This window comes from Tinamus guttatus, unplaced genomic scaffold (genome assembly GCF_059628265.1).
Source record: "Tinamus guttatus ecotype Peru unplaced genomic scaffold, ASM5962826v1 Tinamus_guttatus_pri_ptg000027l, whole genome shotgun sequence".
Classification (NCBI taxonomy): Eukaryota; Metazoa; Chordata; class Aves; order Tinamiformes; family Tinamidae; genus Tinamus; species Tinamus guttatus.
Window position 1 is genome coordinate 4,534,637 of NW_028288561.1, and position 20,189 is coordinate 4,554,825.

The 20,189-nt window shown below is 45.1% G+C and overlaps 1 protein-coding gene across 1 annotated transcript in view; it reads left to right on the forward strand.

The window, feature by feature from the left end:
- Positions 1–5,143: 5,143 nt before the first annotated feature.
- The window catches only part of GNAS (GNAS complex locus), a 145,588-nt gene continuing 130,542 nt past the window's right edge, over positions 5,144–20,189 (forward strand). Inside the window, exon 1 of the mRNA XM_088528919.1 lies at positions 5,144–5,393. Within this exon, the coding sequence (XP_088385045.1) occupies positions 5,162–5,393 (232 nt within the window). The 5' untranslated portion in view covers positions 5,144–5,161. The remainder of the gene's footprint in view (positions 5,394–20,189) is intronic.

A 20,189-nucleotide genomic window follows, 5' to 3' on the forward strand; every position in this document is an offset into this window, starting at 1 on the left:
TATTGGCCAGTTCTGTACCCAGTGATCCCTACTTGTCAGAGTAGTCAGCCTAGAGCACAGGCTGCCGTTACCACCAGAAGATGCTTTTGTTAGTGCCCTCAGGAGTTTGGCAAGAGAAATAGACCCAGGAACAAATAATCACGTTTACATTTATATCCATAATACCAGACTGAGCTCATAATGCAGTACTCACAGCTGCAAATATCCAAGTCCCATGCCATCCTTGCATGTCATTTTTCTTGCCGCAGCCAGTCAGTTACCCCTAACTCACATTGTTAGGACCAGAGAGAAAATAAATGCTAGGTGAGATGCTGAAGGATCTCATGGGATCCATTGCTTTGAGATAACTAAAGTTATCTCTGCATAAAGTCAATCAGGATATTAATGACTAAGATGGCTGTTACTTTAGCTATGCTCTACATGCAGTGAGGTGCACAACTTTGCTTCTGGAGTCCATGACTTGGTCCTGCAGTTTCAGGAAACCTAAGATGGACTGGAATGGTGTCAGAAAGAATATTTAGATCAGGATGCTGTCCCCTCCCCACAGCCATATCTATACAAAGGCTTTTCTTTCTTTATATATGGAGCTTTATATATTTATATATTGAATCTTTTGCTAGATTAAGCGTGGTTTTGCTCAGCCTACGTCCTGGTGAGTGCAGGCTGAAAATCTGCTGTGCAGTAACAGCAATATAGCATTTGTCGACAGCAACTTGGGAAGACATTCCCATGACTAGAAGCACTTTTGTTCATTTTGTATCTGAAATACAAATGTGGCAAACTGTAACAATGATCTCTTATCTGAATATGGCAATATTCATTTTATAAATGAACTGCCTATGAGTTGAAATGTGACAAGGCCCCTGACAGTGGCTTTTAGGTTATAGCTATTAGGAAGTCTTGGCTCTCGAATCTGAAAGATGAAAAAAATAAACAGTTTAGATGCATACATAAATGGGGATTTAGGAATCCAAGACTGAAATTAGGCACTTAGTTACCTTTTTTAAATGTAGACATTATTTAGGAAATAGAGGAATGACAGCAATCACATACTAATTTGAAGCAAGGGGCAAAAGCAGAGACCAAATGGAACCTGCTTCTGCTAAAATTAATGGAGAACACTCAGTTTGTAGTGGATGTTGAATCATGTAGACTCAGGGTAAACTTTACAAATGCAGAGGCCTTTCTTTGTGCCCTGGAAGCCTTGTTTTGCATTTGGGTGGCAGAATTTATTTTTCAGGGGTACTCTAAGCTCGCTAGGAACTGCAACTACAGGGCCTCTTTGAGAAGCTAAGTCCTTCACTGAAGGTCCCTTTAACTGAGTGCCAGGCTACAGCCACCTACATTGGAAAAGTTGAGTGCAAATCACGCACTGGAGAGAGGACTGCCCGAGGGAGGGGGGGCACCAGCAAGCTCATGAATGACTCTGACACATTAATGTTTTGCAAGAAGAAATGAACATTACATGTATAGATCACTTACAGTAATAGGGTTGGGAGTTTTCCTAGGATTTCTTGAATTCAATCAATTATTTTCTCTCCCAAGGTACAAATAAATGCAAATTTTGCTCATTTACATTTCTCTTGCTGACATATTTCCTGGTGGCAATCCAAGTTCTCTCACTTGTGTGTCCATGTGTCTTATTTTAATGCTGAGTCTCAGCTATTGCCTCTCTCCCTCTTTTCCTTGAAACTTCGCATTCCCAGATGGCCTGGTCTACTTTTTAACCTCTACACTTTTTTTTTTTTTTTTCCTGTTGTAGATGGTAGAAGCAACAGACTAAAGATCTAGAGATACCAGGAGCCCTGTGCTCAGAGAGAGCAGTTCTGTTTCCTTGCTGGGGGATTCAGGAAGAAGCAGGAGGGAAGAGATGTACATGAAAGCAGCAGACTCTACAGCCATGGTATTTCTGCAGACTCTGCCTTTTTTGGGGTTTGTCACCCACAGCCACCTGCGGCTTAAGGCAGCGCTCTGATACTCCTGATGTGGAGAACACCTCTTGAAGCTGAGCTTTACATGGGCCATGTCTCCTCAGGCATTTGACTTTTATTAAATTTTGCACTCTCTTGGATTTTCCTACAAAAATTACTAGGGAAATTTTCATATCAAGTATTTAACCATTGAGAACTTTTTATCTCAGCTCTCACTTTACTATACATGCATGCTTGCTTCTTGTAAATGCGGTATGCTTTTTTGCTTAGGTAGTTTGGAAGAAGTGGACCACATTACATGAGGCTCCTGCATGCAGTTTGTCATGCATAGATGTAGTGTAAATACAGTGTGTATGGTTGTGGGCATGGCCTGTGCCTGTTGAAAACACACTCTATGTTTTGTAAAACCTACTTAATCTGTGCTCTTTAAACCTGAATCTGTCCCATGGTAAAAATTCTCCACGTCTGTGGATGAATAATATACATAAATGGTAAAAGACGGTTTGATCTTAGAGGTAATTTTCTCTGCTATCTTTCAAATTGCATGACATTCCCAAAAGTTGTCAATCTGTGTCTGTCTGCGTGCCATGCACTCTTTATCCAGTTGAAATAGATGACTTTATCCTTGCTGTCACTGAAGTCCATCAGAATTTCAGCTCGGAAAAAGTCCCAGAAATTCGATTGGGAAGCTGATGAACAGTGTCTGACACAGTTAATGGGGATGTAGAGAAAATCTGGAGCTATAAAGCACCAGGGATGTAACCAGGAATATACCAGAATGTGCCATTTATGATTTCTTGAAACAGGTAATACTTAAGTCTTGTGTGTTGTGTGTTATGAAAACAAGAGAGGCTGATCCTAAACTTGTCTTATTGTGAACTGCACAAACAGGAAAAATGTTTATCTCGCTGCAGAGCCAGGAGAATAAATTCATGGGCTGAATGCTGCTTGCTGACTTCTCCCTTTACATTTAGGGTTTTTCAGCTTCTTGTTTTACTTCACAAGCACTCGAGTGTTCCCATTCCTTTTGCAGGCAGAACAGAGATCCCTGCAACATAGCACACATCTCAGAACTGTCCTGTCTCTAAGGACAACCTTACCCTTGTTCTCATGCTTCCCAAAAAACACAGGAAGAAAAAGAAAACTTATTCATAATCCTCTAACCTGACCTTTCCATTTGCTTGTTTTATTACATTCTCAGGGGTATGTTCATCAGACGAACAAACTCTCAGTCATGGAGGAAAAGGCATTACAGCAACGGAGACATAAAGTGAGTCATGTGGGCATCTAAAGCATGCTATGAGACTAATTTCTGCAGTACACAACTTTCTCAGAAGGTTAGAATTGTGAAATTTATGATTTGTGTAAAGAAAACTCATTTGCTGTGCAATAATTTAATTTGTATACCTACTAATTGTAACAGCCAAGCAGTAGGGTAATGATCAGGTGCCCTGAGTAGGCAACACAACAAATGTGAAGAAGCCGAGGTTCTCAGGTGATGTCCTTCTCCAGGAGCAACCTCACTTTCCACAGGATAACTTATGGGAGCAAGTGGGTTAGAATCCAGTCCTGTTACTGGGCCCCACTGAAATCGGGTCAAATAAAAATAAATTTATCATTGAAATAACTGATATCCTTCTTATGAGGGCTTATTATGAACATAAGCACACAGTGTCTTCTTATGGGATAGGTGCAAAACACTCTGGGTATGTTCCCACTGCGAAGCATTTGCTCTTGTCTGTGTTTGAGCCCAAACTCACAGATCATTTTAATACATTTCATGAACGTTTTTTCCTGGCATCCCCACTCCCCTTCGTCGATTGTGCCTGGAAACAATCTGGGAGGCAGATGCCAGAGAGCTGGTTCCCGGAGAAGCCCCAGTTCCCCCCTGGCGCCCAGGGCGACGGGGAGCTCTGCACTCCAGTGGCTGAGCACTCCTCCTTCAGTGCAAAGTCAAGTAGTCTAGCTTAGGCCATCCTAAAAGGTCTAAATCTTGAGTCCCAAGAGTAACAAAGATGGGGAAAAGGAAAAAAAAAAAAGAAGAAAAAAATATGTGGGCTGATTAACTCATCTGATTAACAGTAACTGCTGTGGACAGTTCCTACAAACCCCTCACAGAAGTCCTGCTGACTTGCGGCAGAAACATCCAGACTTGTGCTATAGGATGTGACCTGCTCAACCTTCTGGGTGGTGCTTACGAAGAGGGAAGAAAGGGTCACTGCAGTGCTTAACAGCTCCAGCCTTTGGCTAGCACTGACTCCCTGAAAGATTTTGAAAATGAAATTTATAGACAATATGCAGCTTGAGAGAGAGCACTGACAGGAGAAACTGAGATTTTAATAATAACCATACAGGGTATTTGCAGAAGACATGCTAGAGCCGGGATAGGCGTTTGGAAAGCTGCAAGCCCAGAGCGCAGGATGTGTGGCCAGGCCCTAGAGACCATTAGTCATGTTGTAAGTGAACGCTCAGAGCTGTCCGGAGATGAGTATAAAATGAAGGATGACAAAGTTGGCAGCACCTTGCACTGAGCGCGCTGCCAGAGCAGGGAATAGCGTTACCACGGGCAGCACTGTCACCCCCAGGCAGGTGAAATGATGGCAACTGAGGAAGTAAATTTGAAGCTTACGCTAAGGAACCAGATGTGGTGTTTGTCAAACAGAGTGAGCTTTGTGCCAGTGTGGACAGAGGACGCAAGGAATTGCTCGCATACAAGAGCGAGCGGAGTGCGGGCTGTGAGAAGGGGGCCTGTTTTGGGCCGCCATGGCCCATGGGTGTCGCAGAGCGTCGCGGCCCAGGGGGGTCCCTCGGCACAGCGGGGACGCCGCCTCTCTGCGGCCGCTCCAGGCCTGGCAGGACGGGCTCCTGGCGGGATGCGGGGCCGCGTCCACCCGCAGCGGCGGGACGCGGCTTCCCGCCCTTCGCGGGCCAGAGGCGAGGCCCGGCGCGGGGAAGCGCCTGCGCTTTCCAGAGAATACGGTAAACACGTCCGCGTCACGTGCGGCCCTCGCCGCCGGCCGGTGCGGAGCGGCGCGGAGCGGAGCGGCGGGGGGCGCGGCGGCGGGGCGGGGACAACGTGCTCCGCAGCCCGGCGAAGCGGGGCCGCCTTAAGAGGCCGCCGGGCGCTGCCGCCGCCTCCTCCTCCTCGCCCAGCCCTGCCCAGCCCCGCGCCGGGCATGTCCGCGGCGCCCTAGGCAGAGCGGGCGGCAGCGCGCGCGCCCCTCCGCGCCATGGGGCTGTGCTACAGCCTGCGCTCCCGCCTGGCCGCCGCGCGCCCCGCCGTGCCCTACGGCGGCCGCGGCGAGGCGGACGCGGAGCACGGCGACCCGCAGGTGCGGCACCGGCTGCGGCAGGACCTGCTGGCCAAGGAGCGCGCGGACAAGAAGCGCAGCAAGAGCATCGACAAGACGCTCAAGGCGGAGAAGCGGGAGTACAAGCAGACGCACCGGCTGCTGCTGCTCGGTGAGCGGGCGAGAGCGCGGCGACGCCTCGACGCCTCCCGCGCGGGGCGGGAGGGGCGGCCGCTGCGCGCGGGGGCCGGCGCCGCGACTCGGGGGGCCGCGCGGTGCCCGCGCCGCGGAGGAACCGCGGATCGGGGCGGGTTGGCGCGGAGCCCCCGGCTGCAAAGCCGGGCTTGGCCGGGTAGGAGCTTTCAGCCATGCGGCGGTGCCCGGCGTGTCCTCGCCCAGGTGCCTTCACCCATCCATCCTGCAGGAGGAGGATGCGCGGTTGAGGCAGCCTGAGCGCTCTGCGGGTGGAAAGCCCAATTTCATTATTTGTGGCACAGCTTTGTTGCTATCGCCTTCAAAAGACTCAAGAAGTTTTAGCTTTGGTCGAGCTCCTCATTGCCTCGCGCTGCTGCGTGTGAGCACCGCTTGCCGCGTCGCCGCTTGTCGCTTGCCCGCGCTGCGGAGGGTCCCGTCTGTGGTGTGGCCTTGCACTCGGTCACAGCTTCCTCCTGGGGTTGGCGGAGACAGGGAGCCCGTTGGAAAGGCAGTGTCTGCTCATTGGAACAGCAGCGTCTGCTCCTGTGCTTATGTGTTACGGGGTGCGGCACACCTGAGTGTTGTGTGACCCCAGCACACGTGGCTATGGAAAGCCATGAACTGGCTTTCAGGTAGGTCATGGGGTTTGGAAGTGCTGCCGCTCCGTCTTCCCGATGCATTTGTGCATCAGGTGGAGCACAGATCACCCCGCGCACGTGGGCTGCTCGCCCTAGGTCCTGTGGAGCAAAGGGGAGTGTTGTCAAGTGTTTGAGTGATGCAGGAGCCTCTTACCACCTAAAACCTCAATGGCACCACTAGTGATAAATGGCAGGAATTGGACCTAATCTCTTTGGTAACACTTTTGTAGTCTGTAATTGAGGAGCTGAATTTTTAAGGAGCATTAGGTGAAGGGGAAAAAAAAAGTCAGACATAGATATCTAAGCCTTTAAGGACTAAGGTAAAAAGTCTTTATTCTAGAAGCATGTTCTCTTTGATGTGGAGATAGTTGTGCTGGAGTAGAGTGGGCATAAAGGTGTGCTTTGTTCTTTTTCAGAAAGGGGGTGACGTTTGTATTGCTGTAATTATATTGATAACAAATCACACGAGCATGGCTTTCCTTTCAAGCGCAGACTAAATTTTAAGTAGTTTACATTTTAACTTCTTAATGTGTTTTGTACATCTCTCCTGTAGTAAATAAGTGCCTGAATAATGAACTGTGAGAACTTTTTTTCCTTTGTAGTTTAAACAACTTATAAAATGATGATAAGGCTAATTTTGATGTTAATCCTTATGTCATAAGGCCTTAATCTGGTAGCTTTCCGTATTTGCAATGTGAAACATTTCAGTTGTCTGTTTTTTTAATATCGTTTTTAACAAATGCCATTTATACAAAAAAACAGTTCTGTGATACAACACTTCACAGTGAGTGGGTTAAACAATATGGCTTAGCAGTTAAAAATGATCTCTGGTGAAGCCAACAGAGAGCATTCTTTGTCAAAGTACTGATTTATAAATCTGATGGATATGAGTCAGTGTTATGCTGGCAGTGGTTTATTATATTTCAGCCTGGACTTGAATAGCAGGAAGTCACTTTTTGGCCCTCCTGTAAATCTCGGGATGCCTAAGAGACCCATTTCCCTATTCCTTACACAGACGGACAGTTCCCCAGTTAGCTTCCTTCCCTTGCTGCTTCTTTCCTGTATCCCACTTTTACTGTTACTTTGTGAAACTTCTATCTCTAAACTGGAATAAGAAACTCCAGGTGTATTTAACTGTGCTTTATACATTTGCAGGTATGACTGCTGTAGCTGAGCATCTCCGTACAGAGATGTACTCTAGATACGCACTTACAGATGACAAGCAAATTGTTCAGGAAAGTAAAATTGTCCCACAAGCAAATGAAGGGCCCAGAGGCGTCTGTCTTGGATTTAAAGTAGCAACTGAGTCTTTTCTCAAAGAATGAATTGGGATTGGGGAAAAAAGAGGGGCAGAAATAGGGGTCTTGCTTCGACGTGAAGCTACGGGCTCAGTGGTGAGCGCCCACAATGCTCTGCTTGTGGCTGCTTCACTGTGTTCTCAGCGTGCGTCTGGGCTCACGTGCTCCTGCAGACAGGACAGTGACTTGGGGCAGCAAAGGATGCCGAGTGCCCCTTCTCTGGGGGTTTGGGGCTCTTAAAGAAATCTACGCTGACACTTTGGGTCTGGTCTATCCCCACACTGCAATGCATTGCAAGATCTTCTGTAGGTGCCTTTACTGATCTCTATACGCTAAGGTTATTCAATTCCATTCTCTCAAGTACCATGTAAAAAGTACTTGTGCCTGTATATTCCTACAGAAAATGGAATTTTCTGTGTATATCTTGTATAGAGCTATACTTGTTTAAAGATACTTACTGGTCATCTTGGGTGTTTACAGAAAACTTATATTACTTTATATACATAATTTATACAGTCATCCTGAATGTTAGCCAGCATTACTTTAAAAAAAAATCTAATGGGAATATTTATACTTGTAAAAACATCCTCTAAAAAAAACCTTAGACAATATCAGCATGAAGACTGTGTAACCACAATCACCCTTTCTGTGTGTGTGCCTGATGGTAAGCCCCTAAATACCATATAATTAAAGATCATCTTGTGTGGTTTACATTGTATTTTTTTCCACAAGGCTTCTACTTCATTCAGTGCACAAGATGGATGTTGTCCAGTGAATGAGTGGCTATTCAATATTCTTATCCTCCTCATACAATGTGTCACCCCATGCCCTATTTACGACACACCATCCATACCCTGTGCTGAATGAAGAACTGTTGAACTCCTCATGGGCTTTTCTGTAGCTCTGATCACTGTAGTGGCTGAATGTTTCCAAATGTCACTGAATGGATCTGAACAGCCCTGCTGCAAAATGAGGTGCTGTCACTCTCCCTCTTATAGATGCTGCAGAGGAAACGCTACCGCAGGAAGACTAAAGCTAGAATTGTCCAAAGTGATCACTGCTCTTAAATGTCTGATTCTTGCCTAATGCTAATCTTTTTCTGTAGTACTCAGCCTTTTTTAGCACTTCATGTGCTCAGGGCATGGTCTGCAGCCGTGTTTCTGAACACTCAGCACTTCTGCAAGTTGAGCAAATGTTGAGCACTTAGATGCCCTAAGTGCAGTCCGGGAAGCAAGAAGCGTAGACTGGTGCTAATTATGGAAATTCAGTTTTGTCTACTCTGCCAAAGTCGCTCTGTGACAGAAAGAAGGTAATCTAGTCCTCTAGGGCAGCTTTTAGGCATAGATCAGAAGATTCTGCTTCCTATTGCTGAGATCCCCAACCTTGTTTGCTTTGTGCTTACAGCAAAGCCGTTATCCTGAGACTACCCAGCTTGTCTTGTGAGCTGGAGGGAGGTAAGGAAGCTGAGGAAGACACCCTGTTGAAAATAAGCGTATGCTTAAGAAAATGAAGAAATTGCATTTCATGGGACCTCTGTCCCTGTGGACAATAGTTTCATTCATTTAACAGATCTGATCTGTTTCTTGCTCCCACTATATTGTGAGCTAAAGAAGGCACGAGCCCTAGAAAGAAGCATATGATCTGTATTGGAAAATTGTGTGAAAGACAGATGTGCAAAAGAATGGATTAAAACTCTAGAGGGCACCTTTATTCTGGCCTCTTGTAGTGCTTGAGAGCAGGTTTTTCAAAACTTAATCTTCTGCCAAGTTTGTGTTTATTTTCTCCTTAAGGAAAGCAGAAATGGGGGAGCAGGGAGGCAAATCCTGTACCCTGCCATAGGGTGTGCTTGTGAGGCCAGTATCACGTAACCAGCTTGTATCTTGTAGCAGGCTGCTGTGCTGAACAACCTGGGCTCCTGCACATGGAGCTAGTGGCTCTGAGCAGCACGATTGTTACCCAGATGGACTGTCATTAGTGGTGAAGGGGCTGCAATTTTTTCCAGTATGTTTCCCAGTAATTGCTGGATGCCACAAGAAAACTGTGGTCTCCATCTGCCCAGGACTTTCCACTGCAGACATGATGACCCCACTATGGACACCAGGAGGTGGTATCCTAATTATAGGCCTTTCTTTACCATAAGAGCCTCTGCAAGACAAGTCATACATGGTTCCCACCACCGTATACAGAGCGAGCTCTATGGCATGAAGTGGTGCCTGTTCAGCTGGTAAGCAGGTATCATCTGGAGCATGTTCACCTTGAACAAAAATACTTGGAAAGCTTTACAAACTGCCAAGCTTTAACAAGGCTTTATCCAGTATACGGGGGTAATGCTAGCCCCAGGACTTCTGATGCAACTGCATGTTGGTGAATATTTGCTAAACCCGAGACTGTTATAGTGTCTTGTGCCCTGGCACCTCGGTTCTTTAGACTTGGTTAAATAGTTCCTATGAGTTTTTGAAGTGTGGATAGGAACAATAGAAGGCATACAAGCAAGGTACTAACACTCTTGTCTTGTTCAGGAGGGCTCCTGACATTGACTTGTTTCTCATACCAATTCGATGTACCCAGAAAATCATTAGTGTAAGGGAAACATGAGGCATGGAAAGCTTCAGCCAGCATATTTAAAGTTTGGCAAAGCTAGAGTTGCTTTAAACAAGGTCTGGCAGTGGAAAGTGTCAGGAAACCTACTGTAGTAGTGCTGTGGAAGTGCAGTGATGAAGGGCTGCTAAGGTATTGTTATTAGGAGGACGCTTTCTGTATAGAGGTGCCCACTGCAGAGTGACTGCTTTTGCAGTTAGAGTTAGTGCTTTAGGGCAGCGCTGGGTATGTGTAAGCACAGATCTTTGTTTTTAGTGGGGAAGGAGCTATGGAGTCTAGGGGATTCGTTGATCTCTAGCACCAATAACAGCCGTGCTGATGGGAGCGTCCTTCCCCTTCCTCAGCATCTATGTAAGAAGCAGTCTCACATATTTACTCCTAAAATGCCTGATAGGATAAAGCTCATCACCCTATAGGGGCTACATAAATGAGTTGGGACCCCGTTTAAGGGGTTAATCGGAGATTTGTGGGTGTGCTTTGTAACTCTCATGTTCAGCTTGGTCTCTCCTCTAACCATGCTCTCATTTTGGCTATTTTTGTTAGCTGAGTCTGTCCCATCCCTTTTATTCCAAAGGCAGATGGCTGATGCTCACCCACGCTTCTCTTGCCCCTACCAGCACCGTGAAGAGTTTCCCGTGACAGACTAGTTGGCTGTATCTGAGTGAAACCACCGCTTCCTTCCTGCTCCCCCCACCAAAACGAAGTTGAGAGTCACCCAGTAGACAAGTCGACTGGAATCACAAGTGTGTTACAGGGTAGTGGAGTCCTGTAGAGTTTTTCTTTTGGGATGGGAAAAGAAAAAGAGGAAGAGAATTCCCATATTCTGACCTGACCTGAGAGGAAGGCTGACTTAATAAAGAAAGGGAATCCAAAATTGAGGAAATCTGTGTTTATAATCGCCAATTACCATAAAATTATCTGCAGACTGCACAATTGGTTAGATGGTGCCCCTCGGTCCTGGGCTGTGCAATTTTAACTATTGACTGGTTTGATGTGCTCTGAATTTAGTTGGCTTAGGTGCAACAGGACTGGCATGAGCTTTTAATCCATATGCTTCATTGGTACCATCTATTTTCAGGGCAGACAGATTTTCTTAATTGCTCCTGTGCAAGAGGTACTTCTTCTCTGCAGTAGAACATCCTAAATGTTCCATTCTTTGTGCCAGGGTTTATGTAGACCTGGCAGTGTCATGGCTAGGAGTACAGTGTATCTGGTGAAAAGCACCAGCAGGGAGAAAATCAGAAGGGAGGCCAGAGCCTGAACTGTTGCCTCCTAAAAGAGAAAAATCTAGTATTCTGAAAATAAAACAAAGAGGATCAGGAAAAGAATAGAGAGGAGATCAAGTGCCTTAGTATTATTTATAGTGCAAACTTTACGCTGTAATAAAATACAAGCAGGCTCCTTTTGTCTGATTCGTGAGGCACTTGTGAAGTCTTTGGAATTGCCTACAAAAGTGTCATTCTAACTCTCCCCAGTTTCTCAGAATTTAACATACAGATTAGAGCTGTGTTTGTGTGCTGCCCAAAAGAGAGGTCTTGGGCAGTTCAGGTTGGACTGGCAGGTGTCTGAAGGTGTAAAATATCTGGACTAGAGGAACAATTTGTTTTCTTCCCTGGTGATGGACAAAACTCTACAGTCGGAGTTCGGGGAGTAGCCTTATGCAGTGAAAGCTCTAGTTTTTATGCCTCAGCTCTACCCAGTTTCTGCTATTAGAAGAAACTATTAATTTCTGTTATAAACAACAAGCAGTTAGATACTCTTCTATTAGAAGAAACTAATAATTCACTATTAGAGCCTTGCTGTTAATGCAGTTTCCTTGTGAAGGTGGCATTAGAAAGATCCAAAATGGAAATGTAAAGTGACATTCCACCTTGAGTCTAGATACTACAACCACATAGTCATGCATGTTGTTACTGCAAATTTTTTCACCCTTGTTCTCAGCCTTCTCCAGAGGGGGGATCTTGCCAACATCACAGGTTTCTCAGGTGACCTTGTCATTCCTTTGAACTTTGAACTGCTCTTTAGTGGGTCATATGAGATAAGGTAAAAGGGGCCAAATCATCTTTATTGGGCAGAGATTTCTGCTCCTTTGGTGTGACTGAGACCTGCTTGCTCCTAGCAGCTGTGAAGAAGGTGAAAAGAAGACCTGATTTGCGAGCCACAAACCTTTCCCTTTGGCTATTCTGGAACTGCGGAGTGTCCGTGCAGGTTGGATCTCAATGGGAGCAGGGCATTCTGCAGCATCCGGGTGGCCGGATAAAGAACTAGGAGGCTTGTGTGTGTGTCAGTCTGTTACTCTGCCAGTAGCACTGCAGAGGGTGTCAATGGTTGGTGCTGTGGCTAGAGATGTTCTCTGAAAAATGCCTTTCACCATCCTAATGCCTTTTCTGAACATGCTTCATCTGGGAGTCTGGCTGCCAAGACCTACAGAGAGCAACTAGTGCAGTGTATGCTTATTGTGAGTCTTCTTGAGCACTGGAGCTGCAGACTAAAGCCCCTCAGATGAGAAGTTGGCAATATTTTACTATGGTATTTGGACACGGACTTTTTCATGGCATGTAGATTTTGGTTTAACCAGGATTTGGCTGTGAATTAAGAAATTGCCTGTAATTCTGGCCAAGGCATTTTGATTTGACTTTTTTTTTTTTCTAGGCTATATCATAGTAGTTTGGGGCATGTTTCCGCAGCGATACCGTGTTCTCTGGCTCCATGCAATACCACTGGGCAGGACGCATGCTTAGGAGCACAATTAACTCCTCTCTTTCTCCTTCCCCCACATAAAATTGCTGAAGGTCTGATTTTAACTTGTGCTCTTCTTCAGTAGCTGCTGATAAAACTGATGGGAGTCTGCCTATGCAGATTTAAAATTTGCATTCAAGTACTTTTTTCTTTTTTTTTTTTTTACTTGAAACATATTTTGATCTGTATCTGTCTTCCATATACATCACACATCTCCACCCACACCAATCTCTGCAAGTTCCTACTTCCTAATAGTCCCTTCTGCTTTTAAACATTAAGCATCTGTCTCTGTACAATGCCATCTAAAAGTATATGTGACTGCTGTGTTTTCATTTTTAACATTTGTGCTTGAAGTGTTATTACTAAAATCATGATATGAACTGGCAGTTCTAGTGTTCTCCTTTTATGGTGCTTCCTTAGGAGGCTACTTAAGAAATCATGAGCTGTTTCCTCCTTTGGAGGAGAAGGGTCCCTCTGAGTGGCCCTCGTAAGTAATTAATTCATTTATTTAACATATTGCTCTGCAAGGTAAGACCTTGTGTCAGGCGAGTTGGGTACTGGCACATCCATCCTGGCTGCAACACTTGAAACTAAAGGGTGGAGTGGACTTGATGGTATTTGGACTAGCAAGCTTTTATGTACATAAGAGCTTCACGTGGGGAAACATGGGGCACCTCTGCACAGGCGCTGGCTTTGCAGTGCTGGCTCCTTTTGAACAGTTTCATGTGGACAATACTTCAGCTTCCAGCTTTCCATGCAGGCGTCTAGCCAGTGATGTGTCTTGATAAGAACCTGTAGTTGCCTCCACAGAAATAAGTAGTTTTTTAGTGTCCCTTTTAGGAATGCTGCTGATATCCACACACCTTCCTAAGGTGCACTGGCATTCATTGACAAAAAACCATGAAGTGCAAAGTTGCTTCTGTTTACATACAGTTCTTCCCTGTCACCTTTGATTTGGGATTGTATTTGCTCACAAATATGCATGATTTAATTGACTTTTCTTCTAATTGCTCTTTTTTAAAAACAAAAAAAAAGAGAGAAAAGCTAGAATAAGAAGCTTGGCAATCTCTTGAAATGAGGATAATTCCAGATTCTTGCTTGTGAAAATCCAGTTATAGCAGGAATATAAATTCGTATTTTTTAGATATTTAGGCCTGAAAGATGTGTCTTAAGAAGAAAATTTGAACTCAATGACTTGTTCTCATTGTTTCCCTGGTGTGTGAAATGAGCCAGTGTATATTTTATAAATAGAACAAATTCAGTTTTTTACTTCCTCTAATATGTTCCTCCTACAAAGAAAACCTGCATGTCTGTCTAAGCAGCGTTTTTAAGATTTGCACGTCACCAAAGAAAATGCCAACGAATATTCCCTGCATTGAGGAACAGTGAGGTGGGTTGGAGGGTGTTAAACAGATGTCACAAATTGCTGCCATTTATTTTGCCAAGTGGAGGAAGTGGATGCTGAAGAGGGACGGGTTCCTAATAAGAAACAATCCACAGCCTTATTCTGTTTAGCCACTTCTCCCCTCTCTGCTGCAGCATGTTGGAAGATGGGAAAATGCTGAACTTGCTGAAAGAATCCAATTAACTTTTCTAATTCCAAACCGAATGAAGAGTTTGGCAGGTGTTCTTCCCACTGACTGACTATTTCTTCTCCTATCCTCCTACCCCAGCATGATGAAACATACTCACAAGGAAGGATTGGCATGTAAGAATCACAGAAAACACAATAAATACCAGCCAAACTAATTCATTTGCCCACTCTGTCAGTGGCCCTAGGCTGTCAGTGTGTTCAGCACAATTTTCAGGAACCAAAGCTGCAAACTTCCACCCAAGCGCGGCTTCATGCAAGTTTGTTTGTACAGCAATGCTCGTTCAACTTAATGACTTTGACCGCAAGGAAGTATATCGGGTTCAATGGAAAAACAAATGAATAGAGAGCCCAGCCCCTTGCCCGTCCCATGCGTGAATGAGCTGCGCAGGGATGGTATTTATCACAATTCTAGTGGGAAAGAACTGTGGGAACTATAAAATACCCACTGCAACTTCCCCAGTGAACTGAAGGTGATTTATTTGCAAAGTGGAACTTTGCCAGTGTGACTGGAAAAATATTTTTATGTGAATTTTCGTGGAAGATGCTTTCATTTTAAAGCATGATTTCAAATGTGACTAAAGCCCTGACTGTAGAGCTTTATGGGCTTCTGTTACATTCATTCCCTCCTGCCACGAGCTGTCCTGCATGGAAATCTGTTCCTTACCTTTCTATCTGTACACCTACTGCTTCAGGAGCTGTTCTCAGATCTGTGCCTACCAGTTTTCCTTAGCATGAAGTTATGGAAACACTAGCCTGAAAAATACTGCGTTTGCAACCAAAGTCTCCCAGTTTGGGAGCATTCATTTGGTCCTGAAGATCATGGTTATCTCGACCAAGTGCTGCTATTGAGCACTGAAACACAGGCTGCGTTAGCAACGGAGCTCGAAAGGCCCCAGTGCTCTTGTGCTGCTCGCGTTGGCTGTTCAGCACTGTGTATGGGGTAGCCAGGGCAGCAGGAAGATGACCCTGAAGTATAAACTGTCCCTGTCACCTTGCAGAAGGTGGTTTCCATGCCAGCCTCCATTCAGCTGCAATGAGGAGGAAGCAGGAGAGTGTTGCCTAAGGCCTAGCGTGTGTCCAGCTGTTGGAGTGGACGGGGCTGTTGCATTAATGCTCGAAGCGAGGAAAACCCAAGAGCAGGTAATGGCTGTGACAGCTGCAGCTTGTCAGGCCTGTGGTGGGCTCACGACGTGTGGCTGTGAGGATCACCATGTGTGCCCGTGGGGTCCCTCTTGTGTCACTGCCCTTGGCCTGTGCGTCCTGGCCGCGTGCGGAGCAGTCAGCAGCAGCCAAAGACCCACAGACACAGACAGGAGGTCCCTGAGCTCTGTCCACCTCTACCCCCGAGATGGCACGGATCCATACAGGTGCCTGTGCTGTCATCTGGGCCCAGAGGAACTTATTTCGTGAAATTTTCTGCATTGAATTGGCTAGAAAGGAAAATGATTTTTTTCAGTTGTTTTAAATTTCCTTAATAAGAAATTCACATTATTAATTAACAATTCTGACCATGATCTTGCTACTGATAAAAAGTTTTGATATGCCAAGTTGCAGGAACAAAAGGTTGTGGAAAGATTCTGTGTACACCAGAAGGCAGGAAAACTGAAATTTAAAAGCACTGGATTACAAATTTCAGAGACATTACCACGCAGGAGCACGTGCGGTCACTTCTGAAATCCCACTACGTTTGTGGAGACACAAGGCAGAGTTCTGCAGGTAACTGCATGTGAAACTCTTATGTTATCAGCATCATGCCATTGCTGCTGTTCTTAATGCAACATTTCCTGGCTCTTCCCTTGTAGAGAATTGGAAGGTGAAAACTTGAATCCCTGTCCTATATTGTGTATGCCTCTTATCTGGTGCTGTTTACTCACGAGGGAAATGAAGCAACCATTTTTAAGGAGAGTCTGTACATATCACTTTGTTTCCTCTTAACACTTTCTATTTTTGCGATTTTGAGACCTTTTATTACACATGTTGTATAAATGTGTATATATGTGTATCCACATGTATTATATATAAGTTATAATATTCAAGTTCCAAATGATCCTTTCTATTTTTCTCACTGGCTACTACTGACCATTTAGCAGAAGTTTTGTCTAAACTGTGCAGAGTTTAAAGATCTCTCTTCCGGATTATTTTAAAAATGATTGCTTTACTGATGCATGTGCATTTGAAGAATCATGTGGCTGTATACCATCTTCTGCTCAATGTAGCACAATAATTCTGGTGTTCCAGGGACACTTTGCTAGTGCTCGGATGCAGAGGAAGTGCCCTGCTGACTTGCTGCAGTTCCTTTTGGGTCATGCCTACGCTGTAAGTCGAGGCTCCCGCTCTGCTGTTTCTAAGAAATTTGTAAAGCTTTTCATCACCGAGTAGCACCATGTGTTTGTGGTGAGCTCTGCTCTGCTTTCTCATCAGTGCAAATTAAAAATACTTCAGAATGCCTTCTTTGCTGTTACTGGAAGTAGTTGCTATTTTGGGCTTGACAGAGAGGAGTATCGCAGGGATCAGGCTGTCTTCCAGGATCCTCCCTGCTGACATCCTCTGTTTAGCATGAACTGAAGGGTGATGCCCGTCCTCCGCTGATGCCTTGCGTGATGAGAGGGGTTGCAGTGCAGCAGCACGACTCACCTGTTAGCTGAGGAAGGAAGAAGTGCCATGAGCTTTAATTTCAATGGAAAGCTTAAAGCTGCCTCGGTCTAAATCTGCCTGCATTCAGAAAGTCTCGCTTCCTTCTGTGAGGAGAATATGGTGAGCAGAAGATAACCAGGAAAGATAACAAGTCTCAGACATCAAAGCAAGACAGCCCTTTCTGACTCTGTGATTTTGCTTAGGTTGATTTGACAGGGACACGAACAACTACTTTTGCACTCTTTAGTTTCATTCAGATTGTGAACGCTGCTGTCTCCTTGTTGGAGCCTACAAACCATTCTGAGCCCACGGGGCACAGAGGCGGTCGTGGGAGCCAGCAGCTCTCACGTGTCCGTCCCCAAGGTATTATGGAACGAGACGGCCCTGGGGCAGCACCCCTGGGAGCCGCTGCGTCCCCCCGGGTGAGCGGAGCAGCGGGTCCTGCTGTGCCTGTCACCCAGCTCGGGTGCTCAGAGCCCGCTGCGGAAATGACGAGCGCTCCGGAGGGCCTGGCCTCTCGCTCCGTGCAAATCTCGTCATGTACCAGCACACGGCAGCATCTTCCTCTTCCCCTCCCCACCCCCGCAAGGCAAAAGTTTTAGTTTGCGGGCTGGTTTTGTTTGTTGGTTTGGGGGATTTTTTTGCGTTTTTCTTGGTTGCGTATGTTACAGATATCAGTTCTCAGGATCTCGGGTTAGCTGGGAGATTCCTTGGAGTGGTGGGAGATTTGTGGGACTTGGACTTTTCAAGAGAGGGAAACAAAGCCACCAACGAGGAAGCACAAACAGATCTGCAAATCTGCATTCAGATGTTGTTTGTTTATTTTTATAAATACCAGTTTTAACTCTGTGTATGGGAGAAAAACACTGCATAAAGTACTCTGGCAATGCTTTTCTTTGCCTTCTCTTCACACAGGAAACTTGTGATTTAAGGCCTGAGTTTTCCCTGGCGACTGAAAAACATAAGGCAAATATCTTTTAGACTTCAAGCACTGAAAGGTCTTTTCTCTTTCAAATCTAATTCCTTAACATAGCTCATACTCTTTATTTCTCTCATGCTCATATTCTTTATTTTTCTAATTTCTTTCAGCTTCCAAAGTTTTGGTCACTTATCTTTTTTACTTCATGTTTTTAGGTAGTGCGCAATGTGGGATTTGATTTGTAGGTATTTTGGAAGGATATTTATTTGTTTTTAAAACCAAATGTTTACAAGGAAACACTTTCTAGTCTGTTTCCCCAAAACAAAATCTGCAGTGATGTGTGATGCTACCGAAAAGTCGGAAGCAATTTGCCAAGGCCCATTTCATTAACAAATAGAATCAGTGAAATTTCTTTCTTGGGCTTTGACTCAAAGTAAGAGTTTCAGTCTCACAAACTGAAAAGCAGCGATTTCAAAGGGATTATTCATGTGAGTAAGGGCAGAGTCAGCCGTCCCCTTTCTGAGCTGGCTGGGAGTGTTTGAGTAAGGGCACTCGTTGGCATTGCTGCCCTCAGTTGGGCCAAGGCACAGTGATACATAGGAAATCCTCTGAATCCTCTCCAGCACAGAATCAGCCAGCATCGCTGATCTGCCCCACACTGTAGTTTTACTGTATAGGGGAGTTTAATAAAAAGTTATTTAAAACCTTCTCTGCCATCTAATAATTCTTGTTTGGATGGTTTGAGAATCTGTTGCTTCCAGTCGAGGTTTAAGCAAAAAATTAATATTGCAAAGGGATATTTCTGAATTAGGCTTATTTTGGGAGGGGGATGAGGAAAGGCCTGTTAAGTTATACTCTTGACCGCATGTAGTTAAAAATATTATTTGGAATATAAACTTCCTTGTCTGAAGACCAGCTTTATGCACCAAGTCCAACGGCACAAAAAGCAGTTCTCTTCCTGGCCTCCATAAGTATACCTTAATGCTGCTGAATCCTGGAAATTATGCAGGGCATGCTTCTTAAATGTTGATTTTGACTTCTTGCCTGGGACCAAGTGTAAAGTCTTTCCAAGGAAATACTTAGAAGACTTGCATTGGAACCCTGCTGCCAAACCTTACTTTTAGAAAGGGAGTAGGGGGTAATCTGGACTGTTAAAAACTTCCAGTTGTTTGTAATTAAATCCACTTCTTCTGAGCACAATAAGCACATGCTTAGAAAAAGATCATTTTACATGATACTTACGTGGTTTACTGCTGCTCTTCAGCAACTAAAAATCAAGCAAAAGAGCTGCTATTTTAGTCTGGAAAAGTTACTGGAGACTGGGAAGCCAGGGATGATGCAGCTGTGCCACCAAAGTGACATATATCCACTTTATCCAGCAGTGATAGGCAAATCAAGCCAGCGAATCCTCTTTTCATCTCGAACCATCTTTTCCACCTGACCAGCTGAAATTTGTTTTGCAGTGACGGGGTGGGAAGGAAGAGGAGGTAAAACCCCCGCAGCAGTTGGACCGCTCGGCATAGCTGGTGGCCGCTGCGGGAGCGCGGAAGCAGCTGGGGTGCTTCTCTGGGCACTCATGGGAGATGGGGCCCCTAAAACCCCATAGCAACCTGCAGCCTCGGTTTGCTCAAGCCCACTGTTGTCTTTCACCTGGAAGTCTGGAAACATGGAGTGAAAAGACCAGCAGCTCTTGCTGGCAACTGTTCCCCGTTCCCACTGTGTTCATGAGTTGCTGCTCAGGTTGGAATAACTAGCAAAACTGTTAGAAAACTTGGCATGGTAACACCTTGCTAGGCACTGTGCTAGGCTTGAAAAGGATGAAGCTGGAGTGAGATGCTGGACATCCTTGTGCAAAATATTTAGTATTTTTGTTGTAACTGTTACTATTCTGCCAGTACTGCTCTGATTCCCCTTCCAGTGGCAAAGGGCAAGAATCCTGCTTTGCTGCCAAATGCACTCCAGACTAAATGTGAGCTTATCTAAGGGGTAAATTGCACACTGACTCTTGGCAAGAGAGGTGTTTTTTTTGTTTGTTTGTTTTTCTCTCGGGTGGTTTGAAGAAATTGTCAGTCATTACCCCCTAGGTTGCAGGAGCAATGACTTTTGATGCTATTAAACAATAGCCATAAGGCATGGAAAGAGCTGAGAGGAATTACCTAATGAGTGACATAAGCTCTATGGAGCAGATTTGTTAGCATTTGAGATGAAAATCCCTGTGGCTTGCTCAGATTATCCCCAACATATGGTAGGGAATGTAACAGAGATGTGGGATTAGCTGCTAATGATTCAGACACCTCTTGAAAAGGGCTGTCTGTAGCAGCTGTGCTAACTCTGGTCCATTTAATTCTGCTGC